Here is a 25,774-nt window from a genome sequence, read left to right as displayed (position 1 = left end):
TGCATTGCTAATGAGCTCCTAGGTGACGGCGATGCTGCTGGTCTGGGACAACACTTTGAAAACCAGGGCACTCACCTAAGGGAAAAATCCCAAACATCTGAAAAGCTCTATAAAGCAAACTGCTCGTTATGTTATTTGTTAATAGCCGAAACTTAAGACCAACCCAGATGACGCATCATTCTGACAAAATTCTGCACAGCAAGGTGGGGGTGGCTATGGAGACAATGTAGTAAACGGGAAAACACCCACGACTAACTGCAGGCAGCAGAATGGATGTTCTTTAAACACAACTGGGGGAAACATGCATATGTAGGAAGACAGAAAAACGGTGGCAGTGGGCTTAATTATGAGTGTTTTTCCTCGCTCTTCTCCATTTACGGGTTCTGCAGTGTGATTATATTAAGTTTGTAAGTTTTTAATAGTAATAAAAATAAGCAAAACTATTCTGTATGGCGCTGTAATGTTGGGACATGTCATTTGTCCAAACCCATAGGATGCTCACCACCAGCGTGAACCCGAATCTGTGTGATAACGTGCGGCTGTGGCAAATCTGTTGTGATAAATGCCCCACTCTGGCAAGGGGATGGTGATGTGGGGGAGGCTGTGTGCTGTGGGGGGTGAGGGGTATATAGGAAACCTGTACTTTCTGTTCAGTATTCCTGTGAACCTTAAGCTGCTCTAAGAAACAAAGGCTGTTAAAAAAAAAAAGGCCACATTGCAATTAACTTTTATCTGCAACTAGAAGGGGCAGGAATAACACGCTGGTCCTGCTCACCTGGTGCACGTCCCTCCTGTAGCCAGCGTCATTGTTGCTGCCCCCAATCACATAAAGTTTGTCCAGGAGGGTGGCCATGCCGTGCCACGCCCGCCGCACGGGCCCCTCGGCCAGCGTGTGCCAGGTGTTGCTGCCTGGGTCGTAGCAGTGCGTCTCTTTTAGGTAGTCCTCCCCTCTGCGGCCACAGGTGATGTACATCTTTCCCTCCAGTGTGGCGCCCGCATGGGCATACACCTGCACGGGGCCACCGAGAACAGGGCAGGCGGGCCATGAGGGAGGCCATGCATACCCCGTAGCTGCCCCACAGCTCTGTCCCAACTTCCCCCTCACAGTCTGACGAGAATGGGCCCTGAATTCTTGCAGGACATACTAGTCACCCACTGCAGCCTCTTCCCAACAGGGGACAACAAGTCTATGGACCCAGAGATGACTGAGCTTCTATAAAGAGGAGCACAACCTTTGTGTTTCCCTTGGCCTGAAAGGGGACCACTGGATGGGGGAACTTGAAAACAGTCAGAGCACAGGTTTTGGAGCCAGGCACAGAGAAGGGACAGCACTTCTAGGAACCCCAGGCCCAACCCATTTTTAAAACCTGTTTGCCTACAAGTAATATCTAAGGATATGGTGAGGAAAAAATGGGCGTGGAAAATCAACCATAAAGACCAAGGCCACGTTAGTGATGGGCACACACTGCAGTGGGAACACAACAGCCTGCCTTTGATTTTGGTCCTCAAGCTCCCATGTGCTTTCTCCCACACCCAGGGGATCCCCTTGCTGCCCAGCTAGCTGGACCCTCGCACTGACCCCTACCACTGCCAGAACCTCCTCTCTCAGAGCCACTTACTTGAACCTGCCCCACCGAAGGCCTTAAACACTGTGCCTACGGGACCCAAGGCAGGGCACTGTGGGTTTTTGGGGTAGGAGAGTCCCACAGCATGTGGAGGCTCCAGGGCTTGTGTTACAGGGCCAGTCACCAGCACTTGGGCTGTGTGGTGGCACAATCAGGGGCTGGAGAGGTGGGCAAGCCAGCAGACAGAGAAGACAGCCGCGGGCAGGCCACACGTTGAGGCGTTGGGTCTTCCCTATCAATGGTGGGAATCTAGGGAGGTTCTGGGTGTTTTTTGTTTTTTAATTTAACTTCTCATTTTGAGGTAGGTGTAGATTCACGGGTAGTTGTAAAAAACAATACAGATCTGGTGTACCCTTCACCCAGAGTGCTCAGTGGTCAGAGACTGTAACTGCAGTACAGTATCACACCCAGCATGCTGACTGCAAGACACAGGACATTTCCACCTCTACTGGGGTCCCTCCTGGGGCCCATTTATAGTCACACCCACTTCCCTCCTACCCCACCCCTTCCCTAATCCCTAGCAACCATTAATCTGTTCTCCATTTCTATAATTCTATCCTTTCAAGAGTGTTAGATGAATGGAATCATGCAGCACATGACTTTTCGAGACAGGCTTTCCACGCCGCCCCAGGATCACCCAGGCCGCTGCGGTGCCCATGCTATGTCCCTCTTCGGAATGAGTAGTGCCCCTGCTGTGCATGTGCCGCAGTTTGTTTAGCCATTCACCCCTCTCATTTGTTTCCAGTTTCTGGCTGCGACCAATAAAATTGTTATAAATATCTGTATACATCCTGGGCATTTATCTCTATTTCTGTGGGATAAATGTCCAGGATGGCAACTGGTAGGTCATGTGGTAGTTGAAAGTTAACTTTAAAGACACTGTCATATTCTTCCCACGGTGGCCATACCATTTACATTCCCACCAGCAACATACAAACATTATTGTCACTAGAGTTTATTTTAGCCATTCTCATATGTGGTTTTCTCACTGTGGCTTTAATTTGCATTTCTCCAGTGGCTAAAAATAGTGAACACCCTCTTGCATGCTTATTTGCCATCTGTATATTCCCCAGCAAAATGCCTCAAGTCTTTTGCCTTCTTTCTAGTGGGTCTATTTGTGTGTGTGTGTTGTGCTATAATGAGTGTTGAAGGTTCTTTATTTATATTAGATACTAGTCCTTTGTTGGATAAGTGGTTTGCAAATATTTTCTCCCCTTCTGTAGCTTCTTTTCATCCTCTTAACAGGGCCTTTCACAGAGCAAGTCTGTAATGCTGACTAACTACAACTTGTCAGCTTTTCTTTCTATGGTTTTTGCCTTGGGGGTCAAGTCTAAGGAACTCACTGCATAGCCCTAGATCCCAAAACTATTTTTTCCCCTAAGTAATAAATAGTTTTACATTTTACATTTATATCTGTAAACCACTTTCAGTTAATTTTTGTATAAGGTGTGAGATTTGGTTCAATGTTCCATTTTTCTTGCCTTCAGATGTCCAGTTGCTCCAGTATCATTTGTTGAAAGGTTATCTTTCTTCCATGCAATTGCTCTGCACCTTTGTCAAAAACCAGTTGGGCCTGTTTGTGTGGCCCTTTCCTGGGCTCCCTTGTTCTGTCCCACTGACCCATATCAATACCACAGTTGTGATTACTGTAGCTGTGTAGTAAGTCTTGACATTGGATACATTAATTCTTCCCACTTTATTCTTTTCCAAAACAGAAGTATTTTCAAAAGGACTTTGCCTTTCCATATAAATTTCAGAATAATCACATTTACAGCTATAAAAACTCTTGCTGGGATTTTGATAGGAATTGATTTAAATGCCATATATCAAATTGGAAAGAACTGACATCTTCATTTTTGAGTCTTCCATCCCAAGAATGTGGTATGTCCATTTATTTATGCTTTATTTCTTTCATCAGCATCTTGTAATTATCAGGCATATAAATCCTATAAATGTTTTGTTAGATTTACACCTAACCATTTCATTTCTCGAGCAACTGTAAACAAACGGTATTGCGTTTTTAATTTCGGTATCCACATATTCATTGCATAAAAAAATACAACTGAAAACTGGACAGCTACATGCAAGAGAATGAAACTAGGTATGTCTAACCCCATACACAAAAGTAAACTCAAAATGGATCAAAGACCTGAATTTAAGTCATGAAACCATAAAACTCTTAGAAGAACACATAGGCAAACATCTCCTGAATATAAACATGAGCAACTTTTTCCTGAATGCATCTCCTCAGGCAAGGGAAACAAGCAAAAATGAACACATGGGACTACATCAAACTAAAAAGCTTCTGTACAGCAACGGACACCATCAGCAGAACAAAAAGGCATCCTACAGTATGAGAGAATACATTTGTAAATGACATATCCAACAAGGGGTTAACATCCAAGATATATAAAGAACTAACACACCTCAACACCCAAAAAGCAAATAACCCAATTAAAAAAATGGGCGGATGATATGAACAGACAATTCTCTAAAGAAGAAATTCAGATGGCCAACAGGCACATGAAAAGATGCTCCACACAGCACTAATTATCAGGGAAATGCAAATGAAAACCATGAGATATCACCTCACACCACTTAGGATGGCCACTATCAAAAAGACTAAGAACAATAAATGTTGGCGAGGATGTGGAGAAAGGAGAACCCTCCTACACTGTTGGTGGGAATGTAAACTAGTTCAACCATTGTAGAAAGCAATACGAAGGTTCCTCAAAAAACTAAAAACAGAAATACCATTTGACCTGGGAATTCCACTCCTAGGAATTTATCCAAAGAATATAATTTCTCAGATTCAAAAAGACATATGCATCCCTATGTTTATTGCAGCACTATTTACAATAGCTAAGATATGGAAGCAACCTAAGTGTGCACCAGTAGATGAACGGATAAAGAAGATGGGGTACATATACACAACGGAATACTATTCAGCAATAAGAAAGAAACAAATCCTACAATTTGCAACAACATGGAGTTGGAGGATATTATGCTCAGTGAAATAGGCCAGGAGGAGAAAGACAAGTACCAAATGTTTTCCCTCATTTGTGGAGTATAACAATGAAGCAAAACTGAAGGAACAAAACAGCAGCAGACTCAGAGACTCCAAGAAGGGACTTGGGGTTAACAAAGGGGAGGGGTGGGGGAGGGCGGGTGGGGAGGGAGGGAGAAGGGGATTGAGGGGTATTATGATTGGCACACATGGTGTGTGTGTGGATCACGGAGAAGACAGTGTAGCACAGAGAAGGCAAATAGTGACTGTGGCATCTTACTAAACTGATGGGCAGTGACTGTAATAGGGCATGGGGGGGGACATGATAATATGGGTAAATGTACCACAGTGTTTTTTCATGTGAAACCTTCAAAGAGTGTATATCAATAATACCTTAATAAAAAAAATACAACTGACTTTTGTATATTTATCTGATCTTTGCAATTCTGCTGAACTCATTTTTAAGTGCTAGGATTTTTTTTTGGTAGATTCCCTTAGATTTTTGACAATCTTGTCATCTGTAGGGTCGATTTTCTTCCTTCCTTTTCAATTTGCATGCCTTTATTCTCTTTTCTTGCCTTTTTCATTGGTTTTGGTATCAGGGTAACATTAACCTCATAAGCAGGGTTTGCAGTAATGTCCCGTTTCATTCTTGGTATTTTAAATGTGTCTTGTCTCTCTTCTTTGTAATTCTTGCTAGAGGTTTGCCGATTTGGTTGACCTTGTGAAAGAATCAGTTCTTTGTTTCATTGATTTTTCTCTACTGTTTTTCTGCTTTTAACTTCATGGACTTCTGCTCTTACTATTTCTTCTGCTTGCTTTGGGTTTATATTGCTCTTCTGCTAGACTCTTGAGGTAAGAGCTCCGATAACTGCCCTAGCAGTAGGCAGAATACTCCAGTCACAGGATCTTCTCAGCTTGGCCTAAAGCTGAGTGTCGCTTTCTTATGCTTCCAGAGGAGAGGAAGCAGATCTTTGCAGGGAGCCCCTTTCTGCTACTTAAAACGTGCACTTCCAGGAAGATACAGTAGGTGTATTCTTCCCAGTTGCTCCTGTTAAGTACAACTCAAAACTCAGGACATTACATGTAAAACAATCTTCAGAAGACTCAGGAAGGCTGAGAGGAGAAGGGAGACCGGCTAGGGATGACTGATGGGAGATTTTTTTCTTTTCTAACGTAAGTTTTCAGTGCTACAGATGCCCCTCAGCATAGCTTTAGCTGGGTGCCACACATCTTGACATGTTGTTTTTGCATTTTCATTCTGTTCAAGGTACTTTTATTATTGCCCTTAGATCCGAGGATTATTTAGAAATGTGTTGTTAGTTTCCAACTGATTGAAGAGTTTTCTGTTAACTTTCCACTGGTGGTTTCTCGTATGAGTCAAAGAATGCGCTGCATGATTTCAATTTTATGCATTCGTTGAAGTTTGTCTCCTGATGTCAGCTTCTTTAGTTCCAAGTCTGAGATAAATGAGGCAAAAAGAAAACCCAGGGAACAAATGACCGTACCGTGCTGTTCCTTAGGTCCTGGGGTCCCCAGCTGGTCTGTCTTCTCTCAACCTTTCTGAGTCTTCTCAAATGAACGAGGCCATGTGACAGTCTTTCCTCTCAGTCCCTCACTGCCTGAATGGGCTCTGGGCTGGCCCTGTGGGCCCACCCCCTCCACAATCCCTGAAGACCTGCTACAAGACTTCCCATGATGGCCGCATACCTGCCTTTCCAGGACCCACGTGTCCCCTCTGCTCACAGGATGAAACCCCTGCTCTCGGGCAGCCTTCCTGTCTACTGCACTGGCTGCTCCACCACTGCTCTCTCGCTGTCCCTGCCCCTCTGAGGGGATCGCAGCTATTCCTGTGGCCCACACACTGCCGTATCCTCCACGTCTGTCTCTAGGCTGACCACTCCGCTGAGTTTGACTTTTCATGTCAAAGAGACATTTCTAAGTGGATGTCCCTGCACAGTTCACATTTATCATGTTCTAGACGGAACCTTTCCTTTTCTCACTCCCGAACCCATCGTCCTCCTGCTGACGGGGAGAAGCTGGTTGGCGGCAGAGGCTGCCCCTCTGTGGCCACGCTGGAAAACTGCAGCTTCCCCGAGGAGGCTCCAGACAAAGAAGCCCTCGAGCCCCTCCCCGAAGGGCTCCGCCCCCAGGAGGCCACCCGCTCACTCCCACCCACTCCCTTCCAGAAGGAATTCAGAAACTGGACCACCAGGTCTCAAGGACCCCCCCTGATATTGCCCGTGCAAAACCTGGTCCTTTCTCCAGATGGGAGCAGGGCGCGCCCTCCGGTGGGGGTTCCCTCCCCCAGGGCAGCTGGAGGCAAGGCGCAAGCCAGTGTTCCCGGCCTGGGAGGAAGCATGTGCGGGCTGTGAGGAGGAGCTGCCCTTATCAGGGAGACTCCTACCCCCTGACGTCAAAGTTGAAGGCCCCAGGAGGCTTGGGAAGGGTGAGGTAGAGAGGGGAGGTGTGGAAAGAGGTTCAGGAAGGCAGGAGCTCTTGCCAAGCTCCCGGAGCCAGGGGGGCAGAACCTGGAGCGGTGCCCCGTGTATATCGTTCATGCCACCCTCTGCCTCGGGGGTGCTTGGGGATGCCTAAAGGTGTCCCAGCCTATAGCAGATACTCCACAAATGGCAATGCCAGTGCTGGATTGTCATGCACCCTGCTCTCAGAGGCCGGGCCCTGGGATGCGGGATTAGCAAGCCCTCCCCCTCGCCCTGGGACCTGGTGTCTGGTATTGAGCCCAGAGTCCCAGTAGACCGAGGCCATGAGAAAACAGAGGCACTTTCCTAAAGCACTGCCTTTGCACAATGAACATATTTTAAACATTTTCAAATCGGAATCAAGGTATTATGCAAGATACATCCAATTATTTTTAAAAACATGAAAAATACAACTGTGAGAGTGTTTCTGGCCTCTCACAGGCCCCGCCCTCCAGGGAGTCTGTCGGGGAAGGTCTGAGGCTTCTGTGCCTTTGTGTCTCACCAAATACCTCCTATTCAACATCTTGGGACCCGTCCCGGCTCATCTCAGGTGCGCTGAGGGGACGGGCAAGGGGAAGGCTTCTATCTACGTTTGAACTGCAGAGTTAAAGGAGCTTCCTGGGGCCAAGGTGACGAGACCCAGAGAGCAGAGTAGGATTCTGGGGAATGGGGTTTGGATGCTTGATGAGGCTCTCCCCAGGCGGCTGGCTGAAGCTCAGGGGTCTTCTGCCCCAACCTCAGCACAGAGTCTCTGGAGGGCCTAGGCCTCTGCTCACCAGGCTGGCCTCCTGGCCCGGCCTCTCACTCCCTGCACACCTCCGAGGACAGCAGAGGGACAAGGCCCCTCTTGGAGGGACTTCCTTACCTCCCTCCTGAGCGGGGCCACGTAGGCCCAGGAGTTGGTGGTGGGGTCATAGCGCTCCACAGCATTCAGGTCGTGATGGTAGTCACGGCCGGCCACCGCGTAAATGTGCCTGCCCACGACACATACACACAGGTCGGCGTGCTCCTGCTGCAGGGACTGGATCTGGAACCAGCGGTTGTGCCTTGGGTCATACCTTTGGAGGAGACGCAAGGACAGTCAGTGCGTCACTGATGGGTGGGACAGCCTGCCTGGCAGGTTGCACTTCCTGCTCTGCCCACGTTCCCTGAACCTTCCCCAGCTACACACACCAGCACACGGTCACCCCAGCCACAGTAGCAAGCTGCTACACACTTGGGCACAGGGCCTGGCCAGGGAGGTGCAGCCAGGAGCCTCAGAGTTTCTCCCCGAGGCCAGCCCCTTCCAGGTGCACCTCCTGGGCGGGCACTAGCCCGCCCAGCTGCCCACCTCTATCCTACCTGTCTCCCCTCCTGGTCCCCATTGCCCACGCCCACTCAGAAACACCTCCAATGGCCCCTCAACTAGACAGCCCCCGAGGCTCCAGCCAGCACCAGCCCTGCCCGGGCTTAGTCCTATCGCAGCTCACCCCAATGCCTCTGGGGCCTCTCCTGTGCTGCTGATGCTCCCGCAGCCTCCCAGACCCCTCCAGTTGTGGGAACAGAAGTGATCTTACACTGTGGGCATTGTGGGCATGGTGAAAGCGGTCTTGTGGGACTCCAGGCGCTCCCGTGGGAAGAAGACACTGTGCTGGCGCTACAGCAGCCCCTCGGGGCCAGAGCACTCCCGGCCCTGGTGCCGTTCGAGCACATTACAAGCAGTCATTGAGTCTCGCATCCCTGACATCAGGCTTAGCTTCACACCCCTGCCACAGGACAAAGCTGTCCCTACGTCATAACTGTACCTTCCCCTTTCCCATCAATCTTTGTAAAAAAGCTTAATCCCAGAACAGCAGCTCCCTTCTGAACTCCTGAGAGGTGCTGCCCCTTCCCACAGCCCCCAAGGCCACCCTGCCCCTCTTCTGCCTTCAGATGGCTTCATGTGCCGAGCCCTGGTGATCTGAGCCGCCCAGCGTGACCAGCTCTCAGCCCCCTCTCTCTCCTGCACTTCGGACACCGCGCCTCCTTGCTGAGGCCGTGCCCAGCTGGCTGCTCAGCTGTGTTGAGTGGAAGCCTGCGCCCCCTCCTCTACTCATCCAATCCCATCCCCACCAGCAAAGCCCCTACTCACACACGAGATTTCTCAAGCCTGAGCCTGGCAACTGAGGCCCTTTGTAAACCAAGTGCATGCCCACCTTTCCAGCACTCAGCCCCTGCGCTCCCGCCCTTCTCCACACCCCAGGCCTGGCACTCTGCAAGGCACACAGGCAGGTATGCTGTTGGGGTGAATACAGATGATCACAGAGCCTCAAGGGGCCAGGACCTCATGAGCCTGAGGCCCAAAGTCCGCTCCTTCGCCACCCAGTGTCTGGCCTTTCCCCTGGGCATCCACCATCACCTGCATCTGAGAACCGGCTTTCCAAGGTTCTTTGCTCAATGGCCCATGCGTAATTACAGCCTCTTTCAGGTAAGTGTCGTTATTCCTCCACAGTCAGATAACTCCAGAGAGGACAAGCTGAACGTCAGCTGGCTCAGAAGAGGGTGAACAAAGGTTTCCTTGGCTTGTGTCGTGTGCTCGCCGGGGAGATCAGTTCCACCCTCTGCCCCAAAGCCCAAGTTAGACGTGCTCTGCAGCTGCTTCTTCCTGTCTGTGCGCCTTGGCCAGCCCCTCCCTGCCAGCCAGGAGTCACAAGCAACAAGACTGAGGCCAACAAGAGAGAGGGAACATGCACGGGCGTCACAACCATCAGGGTTTGAGCTGGCTCTGCCTGTCTCACAGGGCATATCTGGGCATCAATTTTACTCTGTCAGGATTCACTCAGTTTCCGCACCTGTCCTATGGGGTGGGTGGTATCGCCTGCCTAGAAAAGCTACCATGGAGATCGTAAGGGACAATGCACATAAAATCGGTCCTTGTTAACTCAAGGGGAGTTTGTGAAGGACCCAGGTTTGCATCTGTATTCCTAGACCTCGGCGCAGCTCAGGGCAGATCGTGCATTGTTTGCTCAACGAATCAAATGATTACAAGCAGTGAAAGCATTCACTCACTCTACAGATAATCTTGGCCACCCTACGTGGGCCAGGCATGGTGCTCAGCACTGGAAACCCAGAGAAGAACTCAAGACAAGGGCCCTCCTTCCCACTGCAGAGTGGGAAACAGGCTACAGAGAACAGGGTAGGCAAGTGCTCCATGTAATGACAGGAACCCTGAAGGAAAAGAAGTGAGGCGCACAGAGTGACCTCTGAACAGCAAGGTCTGCACGGGGCAGAGCTCTGTTATGGAGACCAGCAGGGCCTCCTGAGGAGGTGGCATCTGAGAACTGAATGACCCAGAGCCCAGTCAGGTCAAAGTCCTGCTGGGGACAGGTGGTGCTGGCTGGCATGGGTCACTGGGGCCCCGCCAACAGGCTGGGACTGTGCACAACACTCATTTACGTGCGTGACTCTCCTGTTTCAAGACAAGCCCTTCCAGATGCTTCTGCCTGCTTCCTTCTGGCCTCCTGCCCTCACAGCCTCCTAGACTGAGTTCCTTTGGGTTTGTGTGTCCAGAAGACTCATACACATGCACATGTATACACACACCACACATTAATCATTTAGACATAACCAGTCAGGCTGATTTCTCATCTCCCCACTGTGTCCTATATCCCATATTTCCTCCTTATTGGATTTTCTACTTTGCCTTCAAATAATATTTTTTTCTAATAAAAATAAGCTTTATTATTGCATATAGGGATATAAACATAGTCACTTTACTGCAGATTCATCCCACTGCCAACTCAAAAGTATAATCTAGAGTTGGTACAGAAATGTCCTGGGGTCCTTATTAAACTTAGTAGACTGTTTTTCTTCTGTTTTTCCATGGCTTAAGCATTCCCATGACTCTTAGTAAAGTCCATTACAATTTTTAAAAATTTCTTAAGTATACTTTGAAATATTACTGGTCATGAAAATGTCTAAGGAAAAAACAAGTTACTCTTCTAAGAAGGGTCAGGGCCTGTGGCAATGCGGGACCAGCTACTACCAGGTAAGGCGTGTGGGCAGTATCGGTCTCCTTGGCTATCTGAGAGTAGAGTGTTCCTAGGAAATCTTCCTTAAACTGAAACGGCGTAAAGTGAAGAAGCAACTACTTTATATGGAAAAAAACCTGAGCCTTCCCGGACCCCAAAAACAATCTCTCTCAGGCTTGTCTGATTCCTTAGGACACATCTTGCTAACGGGTAACACAGAAAGGCAGATGCAGCACAGGCGCTCGCAGCCCCGGCGGCGTGATGCTGAGACTGGGCACGGCTCTGGGGAAGGAGCCTGGCGGGGTCGTCTCCCTGCGGTACCTCTGTAATGGCCTGCTATAAAACAGACACTAAACTCTATTTCTGCTTTTCGCCTTCTCTGTAAAAGCCAAAATGAAAACAGGTACTAATACAGATCTTTTGTAAAAGCGAAGTGGTATAACGGAAACTCAAAAAGCAACGATACCTGTATTCAGTAGCCACAGAGCTGTAGCTACGGGAAAGGTGAAAAGGCAACGTGGGTAATACAGAGCCAATCAAAGAAAGAAAAGAGAAACAGTGGTATCTCAGAGATAAATACAATCTGCTCCAAAAGAGGTAAATTTTTATATGCAGTTTCTATAACAATGCTTTAAGATATGACCTGGTTAAGTTCCCAATGCCTCAAAATGAAAACTCTAACTAGCTACAAGATCTTGCTCTACTCTGAGAGCCTACATATTCTGAGGCTGGTGAAATAGCCAAGGGGAGAGGGGAGAGGACCCAACTCTCAGGCCATTCAGATGAAGATCCTTCTGTCAGGTTTAAGTGTCTACCAGAGCATTAACAAACTTTCACCCTGTAGAGATGACAGGGCCCTCCCAGCCCGGCAGACACAGCACCCCACTCCCCCAGGGATGCTTCCCCCACCACGCAGGTCTCACCAACCCCACCTGCCACAGTGATCCAACCCCTTGCCCGGAGTTTGAGGCTGCAGTTAACCACGAGGCTGACATCAGCATTCTCCAGAGTTTGGCTTGGGTCTCACAGCACATGTTCCCGAAAGGGAAGCCAGTCTTGAGTGCAGCGGACATCAATGGCAGTGACAGGACAGACTACAGGGGCGGGCAGTGTCCTCGGCCGCCATCTTCAGGGTCCTCCTGTGGGCACAGGGCAGCCCCTGTGCCAAGGGCCGGAGGCCACAACACCCTGGTCTACTTTGCAGCTCTGTGATTTGCTCTCAGCAAGGAGGGTTTCCTTGGTCCTCCAAATGGGAAACAGCCCCCCAAAAAGTTTCATTGGCTTGGCTGGAGGGATGCCTGAACCCGGGGCTGCCCTACCCACTGGAGACATGGCTTTCGGATAATGAGAACATGAAGGCATTGTTTCCTTCTTCCTGAACTCGGCCCATCCTCCTGCTCAACCACAGTGTGCTGCCAAGCTTTGGATCCCATCGGTTTAAAAAAGGTGACTGCGTCCTGGGGCCCCGAGACCAGAGGGGCCGAGGAACAGCTGTCTCCTCCTTGGTCATGGCCACCACACTCATGCCCGAGAGGCACGGCCAGGCCGGAGGGCACCCCTGCTCCCCACCTCAGAAGACGGAAACATGCACACAGACCCGGTCGGTGCCTGGCTCACAGCTGCCAAAGCAGCCGGCAGTCTCCCTCTCTACACTGCCATCTTTCAGCTTACGGGATGGAGACATTTCACACACACGAATCCCGGGACACTGAACCAACGCACAGCGGAGGGGGCCCCAGAAATATAATGGCCTCACGGATTTGCTCCACTTCCCTTGCTTTGCCCAAAGAAATGACCTGTGGGATCCCAGCTTCATAGAATGACAGAGCTGGACGCGTCCTGCGAACCATGGCGGTCCACAAACCCCCTCTATTGGGTTCCTGGGCCCAATTCCAAAGGTGGGAGGACTTCCCCACACTAACAAGCAATTCTCTATGACGGGTCATGTCACCGTAAAATCTACTGAGCCTGCGGAAAAGCCCCTTATTCTTTAACTCAGTCTATATGCTGTTCTTCCCCTTCTTCCAGCCCCTTAGTCAATTAAGTAACTTTGTAACGAGGACAAGAGATGAACCTCTGAAATGTACATGAGCCTTCGTGGATAAAGAATGCTGACATCCAGATCAACAGCCACCTAAATAACCCTATTCTTAAGACAAAACTTCAAAGGAATTACGAATCACCTGTATACATTATGCCTTATGCTGACCTACCCAAAAGACCCTATGAAACCCCAGACACTAAACCCTTAAGCCCGCCTCCTCTCTGAGGTCACCCGCACTCCCATCTGAGTGTGTATTAACTTATAAAATAAATTTTCTTGTTACATAAGCCAACTGCACTTGTCTCTGAACTCTTTTCCATGATGAAGACAAGAATACTTACTCCAACCTCCACCTCTGATGGTAAATGTCTTTGTCCCTTTGCGTTGAGCTTTGTAATCTTAACACAACCGTTTCTTTGTTTCATTTCAGACCAGTAGGGAAAGGGAAGTTCTCAGAATATATCAGAACATAAACTCACTCCATCCGGTAAATCCTGGGGTGGTAGGGACTTAGTTCCCACACTGTGAAGATTCAAACAGACATCGGACACCAGGCGACCCTGGCTTAGGAGTTGGCAAGGGATCTGCCCCACGCTGAGCAGGAGTTCAATGAGCTCCCCTTTCCTCCCTCTGCTCTTCCCTGCTCTCTGCTGCCTGCACGGCTGCTGCCATTCGCGGCCAGGCCACCGCTGCTTTAATGAATTCCTCCCTTACCTACACTCGTCTGACCTGTTCCAGAGATCTTCCTCGGACAGAGTCAAGAACCCTCCCCCATACGGGCTGAGGTTTCACCTAGTGCCCAGGGAAAGACCTCCCCAGCCAGATACTGCTGCCCACAACACTACAATTCAACTCAGTTTCAGCAATGTCTACCTAGAGACAGCATCAGATCTCCCAGGGGAAGGACTCAGTCTACAAGACAGCCCTGCCACCTCCCGACTTCAGAAGCCAGCCACTAGAGCAGGCTGTCACCTGTGCCTCCGACCCACTGGCTACAAACTGGAGGTTCCAATGACCCCTCCGACTCAGATGCCAATCTCAAGTCCAGGCTGTCACCTGCTCCCATGATCCATCCTTGGGTTCTATTAATTTGCTAGATTGGCTCACAGAACTCAGAGAAACATGGTACTTAGTAGATTACCAGTTTACTGTAAAAGTATGTAACTCAGTACAGCCAGATGGCAGAGATGCACAGGGGCCCCCTCCTGGTAGGTTTTATGAAGGCCCCATTACTTTGGCATGGTCACTGGCGATGGTTCAACCTCCAGCCCCTCTTTCCCCCCCAGAGGTCAGGGGTGGGACTCAGACGAGGCCCCACCCTTAGGTACTTTCCTTAGGTCCCCTCATTAAAAAAACAAAAGACACCCCCCATCACTCTCAACACTTAGGAAATGCCAAGAATTTTGGAAGCTGAGAGCCAGGAAAGTGTTTGAAGACCAAATAGACATAAGTATATAAATCAGTACCACACACCCTCTCAGAAAACTGCGTCCTCTGGGGCCCTCATGCCCAGCTCACAGCTGCTGCCGAAGTGTGTAGGGAGAAATTAGGCATGAGGCTCAGAGACGCCTGTCATTCTTCCCACTGCTGGAGGGGATGGGGCAGGCAGCGCCAGGAAGCCACATCCAGCATGGCTTGACGCCAACTGCGCAGAGCAAAGCAGACAGGCCAAGGGAGGGTGGGACGAGCCAGGTCAAAGCTCTGGGGAGGGCAAGATGGAAGGAGCATCGCCCTGTCCAGTGCCCCCAGCAACTAGACCCCCTCCTTCCGCGGCCCAACTGCCTTCCTGCCTGGGGCTCCTCCCCCTGTGTTCAGCCAGTCCAAAGGCATGTCCCTCATGACGAAGACCCTCACAAACAGGACAGCAGTATGCGATCCAGGGTGGGTGGGTTTCTGAGAGGAGAAGGGGGAAAGCATTCTGGGCCCCTTTTCCGTATCTCACTGCCGTCTGCACTCAACAAGTTAGCCTGGACTTTACCATGACCAGGGGTACCTGCACAGGCCACCAGATCACTTTTAATGGCTGCTTGCCTCGGCTCTAGCCAAGAGCCCTTGCAGAACCCACCCCATCATGACCCACCCTGAGCCCCCGACTACCACGCCACAGCGTCTCACCGGCAGACCAGGGCACGGCCAGGCACCCTTTCCTACCTCCAGCATCGGGACTCGGCTCGGAACCCCTGGACGTTGTTGTCCCCTCCAATCAGGTACACAAAGTTGTTGAGCACCGCGATGCCCTGGTTGGACATTCGGGGGGCCAGGGAGGCAGTGAAGTGTTTCCACTCTCCCAGCAGGGGATTCAGGTACTTGGCCTGGTCGCTGAGGACAGTGGAAGGCGTGGAGTGAATGCCCCCAAAGCCCACGACACACTGGAAGTCTGACCGCAGCTCTGTCTGCGGGCCCTGCAGGCTGGGCTGCAGGCTCTCGTTCTGATGGTACATGAGGGCACTGGCCACTGTGTCCCTCAGCGGGCTGGGGTCCAGCTTGTCATGCAGCCGCTGGAGGACCTCAGCTTCCATCAGGGGAAACCGCACCGTCTCGAGGAGCTTCGGGGGCTCGTGCAGTGAGATCTGGTCGGCCTGCACCTGCTCCAGAGTGTAATGGTAGAGCAGGGCGCCCTCGTACACCTCAGTCTCGCAGGAGACCTCTAAGCGGTTGCTGCTCAGGAGGGAGTAGACCTTCTCCAGGGGAAGCTGGCGGTACTTGTCAGTCCGCGAGAAGGCCACAAAGTTTTTAAGGATGTAGGTGTCCAGCTGCTCGGTCAGGCGGCTTAAGTCAAACAGCTCTGCCAGGCGGTAGACATCAAGGATGTTCTCTTCATCCACCCAGGACATGAGGAAATCACAGCAGAAATGGATGATTTCTGGGATCTGTCAAGGGAGCAAACCCCAATCAAGCCTGGGCTGGAAATGGTGTCTGGGTGCAGGAGACAGAGGATAATGGTGACATGGCTAATGCAGCTGCCAGTTACAGTGCCCCCCCACCAACCCCAACCTCTCCTGATACGTGGGCCCAGTGTGGCCACTCTCCAGTGACACATTAGAGCCCGCTGGGGCTCACTGCATTCTGCCTAGGGTTAAATCCCAGCTCAGGAGTGATCTGCAGCATGTTCTTAACCATTCTGAGCCCCGGTTTCCTCCCCCATAAAATAAATACGGTTAAGGTAGAGAAGGATAAACTGAAGATGGGACCATACAGGGTGCACCTGACACAGAGCAGACCTGTTCAGACCAAAAGCACTAGACCTCCAGAAAACCGGGAAGCAGCATACAGCCCTCGAGTCAGCAACCCCCGATCGGGAAGGCACCGGGGCCTCTTACCCTCCCAGCTCTCGGGAAGACATGGGGCTCTTTTCTCCTGCCACCAACCCCATAGCTGGAGGCCCAGCCAAAGCTGTGGGCCCAGGGAACCCACCCTTGCTCAGCAGCAGGTCCCTGAACAACCCAGGCACTAAAGAACTGCCAGCAGAGTGTTCCCACTTGCCTGGCATGCATCCTGGGAACCTGACCCAGATCTGGAAAAGCTGGAAGCCATCCTGCCTGCTCTGAGGCCTGCTCAACTCAAACACAGGGGCTCCAGACAGCCATCACCTCCCCTCTCCCAACCGTGCAGAAGAGCCAGTGGATGGGAAGGAGGGCAAGAGAACAGTGCTGAGGCGGGAGCCAGAAAGGGGGCAGAAGGGCCAAGGCCCCTGTGACTGGGCAGCCGAAGTGCAGCAGGGCACAGCGCTCTAGGAAAGCTGCCCAGGAATCGCTGAACTCCTAGGAAAAGAGAACTCGGAATTTCTCTAAAAATGGGAATACCTTGCTTATCATTACCAATTAACCACTGCACAGAGTAACTCTGCTGGCATGTGAAGTTATTAATAAACATTTTAAATCTTTTGTCTTTATTTTTTCTGATTCAAAAGACATTTAGTGCTTGCCATGTGATAAACTAAGGGCTGAATGAAAACCTACAAGGTGCCAGGCCTGCGTCTGCCCCACACAGGATACCCCCCTCTAGTGCTCTGTCAGGTCCTGAAAGTCTTTGCTTGACCATCCATTTCTCTCCCTTAGCAGGCTCTTCTGCTTTGCCACTTCTTCCTAAAATGCTGTGTCTCCTCTGCTGGGGGCCAGGACACTGAAGGCCAAGCTCCGGGTGGAAGGCAAGAGCAAACAGCCCTGAGTGGGCCTGAGAAGCAGCATCTGAAGAACTCAGAGACTAAGTCACCCACTCTTCTGATCAGAGCAGCAGGCCATCTGTCGGCGAAGCCCACAGAGGTATTGCCCCAGGCCCGCCAAGGGCAGGAGCCCCACAGGAGGCTCAGAGAACGGAACCCTAGCCACAGGTGACCCAGTGGTAGGATCTCCTGGGAACTCCAACCAGGTCTGACCGCACAGCGTCTGCTTCTGAGCTAGCACAGGGCACAGCAAGGGGTGTGCAAGGGGATAGCTGCCGGCTGCACCAACAAACATGATCTGGTGGGCCTCTGGCTGTGGAACTGTTACCCTAAGTAAGGCTTACTTTAAAAACAAAACTGCATAGAAACCCAACATGTTAAAACTAAGACAAAGCAAAAGTTGCCAGAGGTGAAGTGGGCACCCCCTGCCCTATGCTTTCCTTGCAGTGGCTTCAGAGGCCCCAAGGAGCACCAGCCAAACCTCCACTGTGCGCGAGGGGGACACAGCAGGTCTCTGGGCAGATGGCAGGAGGGGAATAGTGTCTGGGAAGATGGTTTGGTATCGACGTGTATGGCAGATGCAGGGACAGGTAGGAGGCAGGGGTCAGCTTGGGGAGCAATGAGATGGAGGCCAGGGCCAGGGTGAGGATGTGGACATAGAGGGTGGAGACAGCTGCAGGCAATATTTGCAAGGACAGCTCATGTAAACCAGGACACAGAGAAGGTACACGGAAGTGCTCAGGGGACAAAGGCTCTGAGCCCAGGGAGCTGGCGGAATGGCCACAGGACACACAGACCAGGGGAACTGAGAGGGAGTACGTACGATGGGGAGGCAGTGCTGGCAGTCAGCCCTCTGGGTGGAGAGGGTCTGAGGCTACTGAACATGGAGTTAAGTATTCCAAGGCCAGAGAGCTAGATGAGGGTTCTGGATAGGGACACACGAGGTCTCTGAATAAAAGAAGGTAGGGAAATTCTATCCTAAAGGCGGCAATGGCTCAACTCCAGCTGCCCATCACACACGGCAAGGGGAGCTGTACTCAAACCCACCAAGAAACGGCAGCTGGGGGCCGCCATGGCTCTGCCATGCAGGGTGGGGTCTCCAGACACCCAGGGACAAACTTGGTTTCCCTGTATGAGCTTTTTCTGACTGCCCCAAACGTGCTCTGACCTGAAGGTCAGAATAATGAACTCAGCAGAGCATTACATTTCACTTTCAAGAAATGTGGGAAGAGATATCTCTTAAGCAGCTTGAACTGTCGGACAGCTCCTGTGAGCAAAGGAGCCGTTAACTGCACCAACCCGGAGCCAGGGTGATCTTCTCAAACTAAGTCACTGTCAAAGCTTCAAAACGTTTTGAGTTCTGTATGGAAACAAGTATTCAAAGTTGAACAACAAAAATAATAGTAGTTTCAAGTAGATTAACAAGGCCAAGTGCAGAGGATGGGCAGAAAGGCCTGGGAGACACAGGGAAGCTCAGCCTCACCAGATGCCAGGGTCAGGCCACACCGGGCATCACCCGCTCAGCCTCGGGACGAGCCAACTTGTTTCCATGCGGGGTCTCTTCAGTGTCAGGGAGACCCAGAGGGGAAGGGACCAGACAGGCAGGGGCAGAAGGAAAAGCAGAGGCGGGGCCTGGGCCTGGAGGCACTCAGAGCAGCTCAGCTTTCTGAGCCAGGCCCCATCTGAGGGCGTCCGACCCACAGGCCCCTTCCCTGCCTGCCCCACCCTCACATCACTGCCCAGTGGGCACCCAGGGAAACCCCATGTGGGAATGCGTCTGCTGTACTGGAGGAAGAGAGCCTCACCTGAAGCTGGCAGGCGGCGACCAGTGTCTCCTGGACGTTGCTCAGGCTGAGCTCCAACTCAGAGGTGTATATGAAATGCAGGATTTGGCACATGGCATTGTAGGACACACCGTGGATCAGGACCTCTTCCTGTTCCATCTCCTTCAACCCCCCGGCAAACATTCCTCTGCAAAGTGAAGACACAACACATGGAACTCTATCAATCTGTATCACTCAGGATGCCAGCTCAGGCCCCCCAGACAGAGAGCAACTGGAGCGGTGGTGGGCTGACCTGGCAGCAGACACTGGCTCACGCTGGGCTGGACACCGAGTCATGCCAGGGAAGGAGCCCATAAGCTCCTGACCAAGTATGGGAGCCACTCTAGAAATTACCCTGTTTCCATGTGCCACAGGGTGTCAGTCACACAAGAGCCTCCCACAAGCAGGAACCACATCCAGCTTGCTTTCTGCTGCATTTACTAGTACACTTCCTGATCACAACAGCAGCCCAGAGCATGTTCTGAATGAATGAGTGGGGAACAGTAAGTCATTCCACTCCATATGTATTTACTCAGTGCCTACTAAATGCCAGGAGGAGTAACAGTGAGGTAAAGCAGCAAGATTCCTTCATACATGGAGTTCAAGGTCAACCGACAAAGAACCATGGTGTCTGAGTGAGGAAATACTAGGAATGGGGGCAACAGGACACCTGACATAGGAGTGCCTGGCTGGGAAGGACGAGCGGGAGGAGGGGATGTGGGGCAGAAACAGGCCCACTCTGAGGCACAGAGGGGAGGCCAGGCACGAAACCTCACCAGTCAGGGAACGGCGCCCCAGGTGGAGGAGATGGGCGCCCAGGCCCGGGACAAGGACGAACTTAGCATGCAAGGCAGCCAGGGCAAGGAGGAGGTGAGCAGGAGGTGAGGCAGGGCCAGGTCCTGCTTCCCCTGGGCAGGACAGAGTCTCGATTAAAACCCGTGCACGGCGGGAGCCGACTTTTCAGGAACAGGAAGGTTGCTGCAGGCTGGGCGAGGGCTGTGAGGCTGGGGAGCTGTAGGGGAGGTTACCAGGCCAGGCAGGGGACAGGCTGAGGGCTGACTCTAGGGGAGTATAGGAGAAACCTTAGCAAGAATGGCACACACGATCTCGTCAAATATTTAAGAGCCGTTTCTATATTCTCTTTTGAATAGTCCAGATTCTTTGCCCATTTGCTAAACAAACTCACTGTCTTATCAATTTGAAGAAATCTGCCGTTTTTAGACCGAGTTGAGTTTTTTTCTCTACCTCAGATCGTTTTTTTTCGCCATACATAGGTTTGACTGTTTTGAATGCAAATTTCTTGTTTTCTTTTTTGCCTGTGAGTTTTGTGTCAAACTTAGAAAAAAGCTTTCTCCTTATAAGATTAAATTTAAAACATTTCCCCATGTTTTCCTCTAGCTTTTGTGTTTAATCTCTTGTATTTAGTATTGTTGATTCACCTGAAATTTATTTTGGTACAACAAGTGAAACAAGGATTCAACTTTACATTTTCCCAGAGAGTAGCCCCGTCGCCACCTTTCCCCCTCCAGGACGCCACCTTCATCACATGCAAAGTTTGTGTCTGTTTCCAAACCCCGAGCCTAACCCAAGAAGCTTCCCAAAAGTGTGCAGAAGAGGTTTCAGTCACTGCAGCCCCACAACACACACCAACACAGGGTACAGCCAACCTCCTTTCCCTACCTTTCTTTTAGACAACCCTGGCCATTGCTTGCTTTTTAACATTTGTACTTTAGAAACAGTTTGTGTAATTCTCCCAATAAAGCCTCTTGGTATTTTTACTAAGAATGTGTTGAACACCTAAGCTGATGTAGAGAGCAAGTAGCTCTGTGACGGACATGCGCTTTCCTACCTAGCAGGCCAGTCTCTGGCTCTCCCTGAAGGTCTACAGGTCACCTCCCCACAGACCTGGCACCTGTAAGTTCACTCACTCCACAGGAGCCCTTCAGGGTGCTTTCCTGTGCTCTGTGGTCCTTGATTCTCTCTTGGGGGTGGTACGGCTGACTCTCCTGGACTGTGCAACTGCATGCCCAGGACCTCCGTGACCACACTGGCAACAGTGGGGAAGCAGCGTCAGAGCACTGACCCCCCAGAGCAGGGTTCGGGAGCTTAGATTGACTCACACATACCCTGTCATCTTAAGAAAGGATCCATGCGATGTGAGGACCCTGAGAGGAGAGGGGAGGGAGGATATATGACACTTTGGGGGCAATCAGAAAAACTGGAATATGGACTCAATATCAGATGAACTTATGGAATGCCTGCAAATACTTTTAGATTTTAGTGGTATTACAGATGTCAAAGAAGGTCCTTATTCTTAGATGTGCCTTGAAGTATTTCCAGATAAACTGTCACATCTCCAACTTACTCTGAAATGAATGTGACACAATCTTAATAATGGAGGAATCTTGGCAAAAGGCACAGGTGTTCATTCTACCTATTTTTCAACTTCTGTGTAGGACTGATATCTTTCAAAATAAGAGTTAGGGAAAAAAAGGCTAAAGAAAAATAAAATTATTCGTTTGTATTGTTGTGCTTAATCAAAAATGGATGTTTAATTCTTTATCATAATCTTACTTCTTTTCTGTAACTGAGGTAATGTCAAAATAAAAGAAAGAACTTTTAAAATGATGTTCACACCTCATACCCATTAGGATGGCCACTATCAAAAGAGAAACAACAAGAGTTGGTGAGAATGTGTAGAAATTGAAACCCTTGTGCAATGTTGGTGGGAATGTAAATTGATGCAGCCACTGTGGAAAAAAGTATGGTGGTTCCTCAGAAAATTAAATACAGAATTATCTTATGATCTGGCAATCCCATTTCTAGGTATATACTCAAAAGAACTGAAAGCGGAGTCTTGAAAAATTATCTGTACACCCATGTTTATAGCAGCATTTTTCACAATAACCAAGAGGTGCATACAACCCAAGTGCCCACCGACAGATGAATGAATAAATAATATGCGATCCATTCATACAATGAAATATTGTTCAGCCTTAAAAGGGAAGGAAATTCTGACACAGGCTACACCACGGATGAATCTTGAGGACATTGTGCTAAGTGAAAGAAACCAGTCATAAAAGAACAAATAAAATTTTTATAGATCATCAAATTCATACAAACAGAAAGTGGAATGGTGGTCCCCAGGGGCTGGGGAAGGAGAATGGCGAGTTGTTTAATGAATACAGTTTCAGTTTTAAAAGATAAGAAAGTTCTGAAGATTGAATGTACAACAGGGTGAATATACTTAACACTGTACCCTTAAAAATGGCTAAGATGTAAACTTTGTTATGTGTTTTTTTTAATCACAATTTTAAAAAAAAGGATGTTCACCTGGTACCCAGAAACAGAGGACGAACCCAGTAAGTGGTGAGCAGAGACACAACCCCAACACTCTGCCTAACAAGGGCACCTCTACTGCCAGGATGTCACAACCAGATGTCACAAGGTGCCCGTGAGCTGTCTCTGATGTACAGTGAGGTGAACATTTCCTGTGTCAGCCCGTTCAGGCCCTTGATCCCTCCTCCAAACCCTTCAGGCCAAGTGTTTTCAAGGTTTCCACTAGAGAAATACTGTAGCCATTCCTTGTATAATGGAGTCGGGTCAGTACTTCATATCCAAACACCTCAATATTTCCAAAGCAAAATGTATTAAGATACACACTAAGTACGATAAAAATATAATTGGCCTCATAGCAGCTCAGGGTGCAATTTTGTAGCTTATAAATTTGTGCTAAACTTATAAAAATTAAAAAAACAGAAACCTGTGGAAAAAATGTTGACGCAGGAGAATCCAGCTTTCCCCCCACCCCTGAAAGATTCACGATTTGTCAGCTATCTACTAACAAAAACAGGTCTGGTAGACCTCCAGAGCACCCTAAGTTTTAGCAACTCACTGGGACAGAAAACAAAACTCCTTTTAATTTCAGAGCCTTTGGAGTTTCAGAATTATGGAAAGTATTTACAAAAAGAAACAATGTGTAGATGAACAGGAACATTCACAAATGGTTACCATGCTTTTGGGGGAGAGGTGGGAGGGCAGGGTTAAAGTGCTTTCAGTTTTTTTACACCTTAAGTGTTTTAGCTGCAGGAATGGATGCTGAATGTTCCTGCACGCCCACTACCTGTGTTTGGATGGCTACAGGCTATGTGACCTTTGATAGATACCAGAAAAATTTTCTTACAGTGCAAGGTTTTAATCAAACAAGCAACTAGCTTTTGTTCCAAGAACTCAATGCACCTGGGCTAGGACCTACTGCTCTGCCATTTACATGGGCATGGTAGGGCTCTCCATGTGAGGTCCCACTGAAAATTTCACAGTCATTTATAAATGAGCTGTAATTTTCCTCTGTGGGTCCAATTTTGATATCAATGTTATGTAACTTTCTAAAAAAACCTGGAGACTTCCTTTATCTTTCTCTGGGAAAGTTTAAATGGCATTGGAGTCTGTTTCTAAAAGGCACATTCCCTGGGACACATCTGGGCTTCATGATTTTGTGGCAAATATATCGCTGTCTCTTATGGGTAGAGTTCTGTCAATTTATATTTTCTACAAAATCATCAATTTTATCCAAATTTTCAAAATCACAGGCTTTGAATTGAGCAAAGCTGCCTATTTTATAATTCACACATGGTATGCAAACTGAGTGAGGGCTGGGTGGCCCAGGGAGGCTACAGGACAGAGCTCTGGGCTGCCTGTACATGCAGGGGAGAGGAGGAGCTAGGAACCAGCCCAGAACAGACAGGGCAAAGCGGGCAGGGTCAGGGGAGCCAGGAGATGTGCAGGCGACAGTTACTAACACAAGCCAAAAAAGAAGACCTAAGACGCAGTCTGACCAGCCAATTCCTAAATTGCGTACAAGGTCCACACCAACAAAGGCTTCCTGCATGGGAGCACTCTGCCTGCAACAGGTCAGCTGCTTTCTGCGGGGAGGAGCCGGCCCTGGGAGCCAGAGGCTGGGGAAGGGAAGGCTCCCCAGGCAGGAGGCACTCCGCTGGGCCTGGCAGAACAGAACACTCTGCAGGGCCGGGAGAGCAGCACTGCTGAGGAGCAGCAGAAGCATGGAGGCAAGAATGCCCAGAGCTCGACTGGCCCACAGTGCATCTGGCTCAGGGGTCCTCTAGGCAAGGCAAGCGCACAGACGTGGGAGGCGAGACTGAGAGAGGTGCACCTCCCAGAGGGCTACATGCCAGGGAACCCACAGCCACACGTGGCCTCTGCACCCTGTGCCCCCAAACACGGGGACAACTCTGCCAGCCAGAAACGCATCATGCGTGTCTTACAACTCTACATCTCAAAAGTGGTTCCTGTTCCTCATGAAAAAATCACTGCATGAGTCCTTTGGTCTCCCTTTCCCAAGTTCAATCCCCAGAGTTCACTGTGTGTCCTTCCAGATCTTCAAGGCGGCTCATCTGCACCTTCTTGCCCTTACGCACAGAGCCCACCCTTACGCACAGAGCCCACCCTTACGCACAGAGCCCACCCTTATACACAGAGCCCACCCTTACGCACAGAGCCCGCCCTACTGCTCAGTAGGCTCTGATCCACCTGTTTGTAAACAGCTGCACCAGACACCCGCAAAATGAAAGGGCCGTCAGCCCCCCACCAGGTCGCTCAGCACCTGGAATGACGCCCCACAGAACAGACACCTAGACACCCACAGCAGGGCCCAGGGTACAGGCCAGCCCACCCTCCTCCAAAGCCCTTCTCTCTACCCTTGCCCACATTATACGTTACAAACCTTCCACATTTTTGCCAGTCTTACTGGGGAAAAATGGTCCTTCATCATTTTAACCTAAATCAAATAACTGAAATGAGTAATAATGAACACACTAAAGCCTGGGAATGACCTACTTCAAATTATATACCTATGTATAACTCTGGAGCCCCTCAATGCTGTCACCCCCTCTCTGGTTCCCAATGGAAGGGAGTACCAGCATGCACATGATAGCACTTGAGAGGGCCATAGTGAGTACCAGGATTCACTCCTGGAGGATCCAAAAAGCCACAGGCTTTCAATCAGGGAAAAGCAGCATCTGTAAGTGTCCTTTAGGAAGAGCGGTATGACAGGAACAGTCAGGACAGTCCACATGGGGAGAGGAGCTCAGGCCTGAAAGTCAAGGAAATGCCGCTGGGTCCACAGCCCCGTTGGCCTCTCCTACACAGGCCCTAAGCGGCTGCCCCCATCAGGTCTGCTGACCCCCAGTCCTCCCTGCAGGTGGCTCTTAGCAGCCCCACCCAGCCCACTGCCCTGTAAGTCACCTTGAAGCTCAATAAAAGCTTCAGCTGAACCCCCTGCGAACTGAAGGAACATTACCCTCCCCGGACTTGCCTGCCCCAAGACAGCGCTGGATCACACTCTCCTCTAGAGAATAGGAGGCACCTGACCATAGAGAGATATCGTGCAAGGGCGAAATGAATGAATGAACACATGCATCCGGTGCGCAACAGCTCCTAGACCCGAATAATGAGAACTGGAACCAAGACGTGAAGACAAAACGATCAAACTGAATGGAAGCTGGCCATGGAGGGCCCCACGTCTCTGTGCATGAGGGCAGTGGCACCAATTCTCCCCAAAGTGCCAAGTGCTCAGATGGCATCACGCAGGAGACCATGAAAAACCCCAGGGAGCCACAGAACCC

General features: G+C 50.1%; 1 protein-coding gene across 4 annotated transcripts in view; it reads right to left on the bottom strand.

The window, feature by feature from the left end:
- The window catches only part of KLHL22 (kelch like family member 22), a 33,165-nt gene that overhangs the window by 2,135 nt on the left and 5,256 nt on the right, over positions 1 to 25,774 (bottom strand). For 3 of the 4 annotated variants that reach the window (XM_036993159.2, XM_036993157.2, XM_017673721.3), the window contains 4 exons: positions 19,116 to 19,281; positions 15,300 to 16,018; positions 7,981 to 8,173; positions 776 to 1,009 (listed from right to left, as the gene is read on the bottom strand). In XM_036993159.2, coding sequence (XP_036849054.2) covers positions 776 to 1,009; positions 7,981 to 8,173; positions 15,300 to 16,018; positions 19,116 to 19,281 — 1,312 coding nt within the window. The remainder of the gene's footprint in view (positions 1 to 775; positions 1,010 to 7,980; positions 8,174 to 15,299; positions 16,019 to 19,115; positions 19,282 to 25,774) is intronic. The other variant, XM_073223555.1, reaches the window with a different exon arrangement.

This window comes from Manis javanica, chromosome 15, assembly GCF_040802235.1.
Source record: "Manis javanica isolate MJ-LG chromosome 15, MJ_LKY, whole genome shotgun sequence".
NCBI lineage: Eukaryota > Metazoa > Chordata > Mammalia > Pholidota > Manidae > Manis > Manis javanica.
This window is presented reverse-complemented; position numbering and strand designations above follow the sequence as displayed.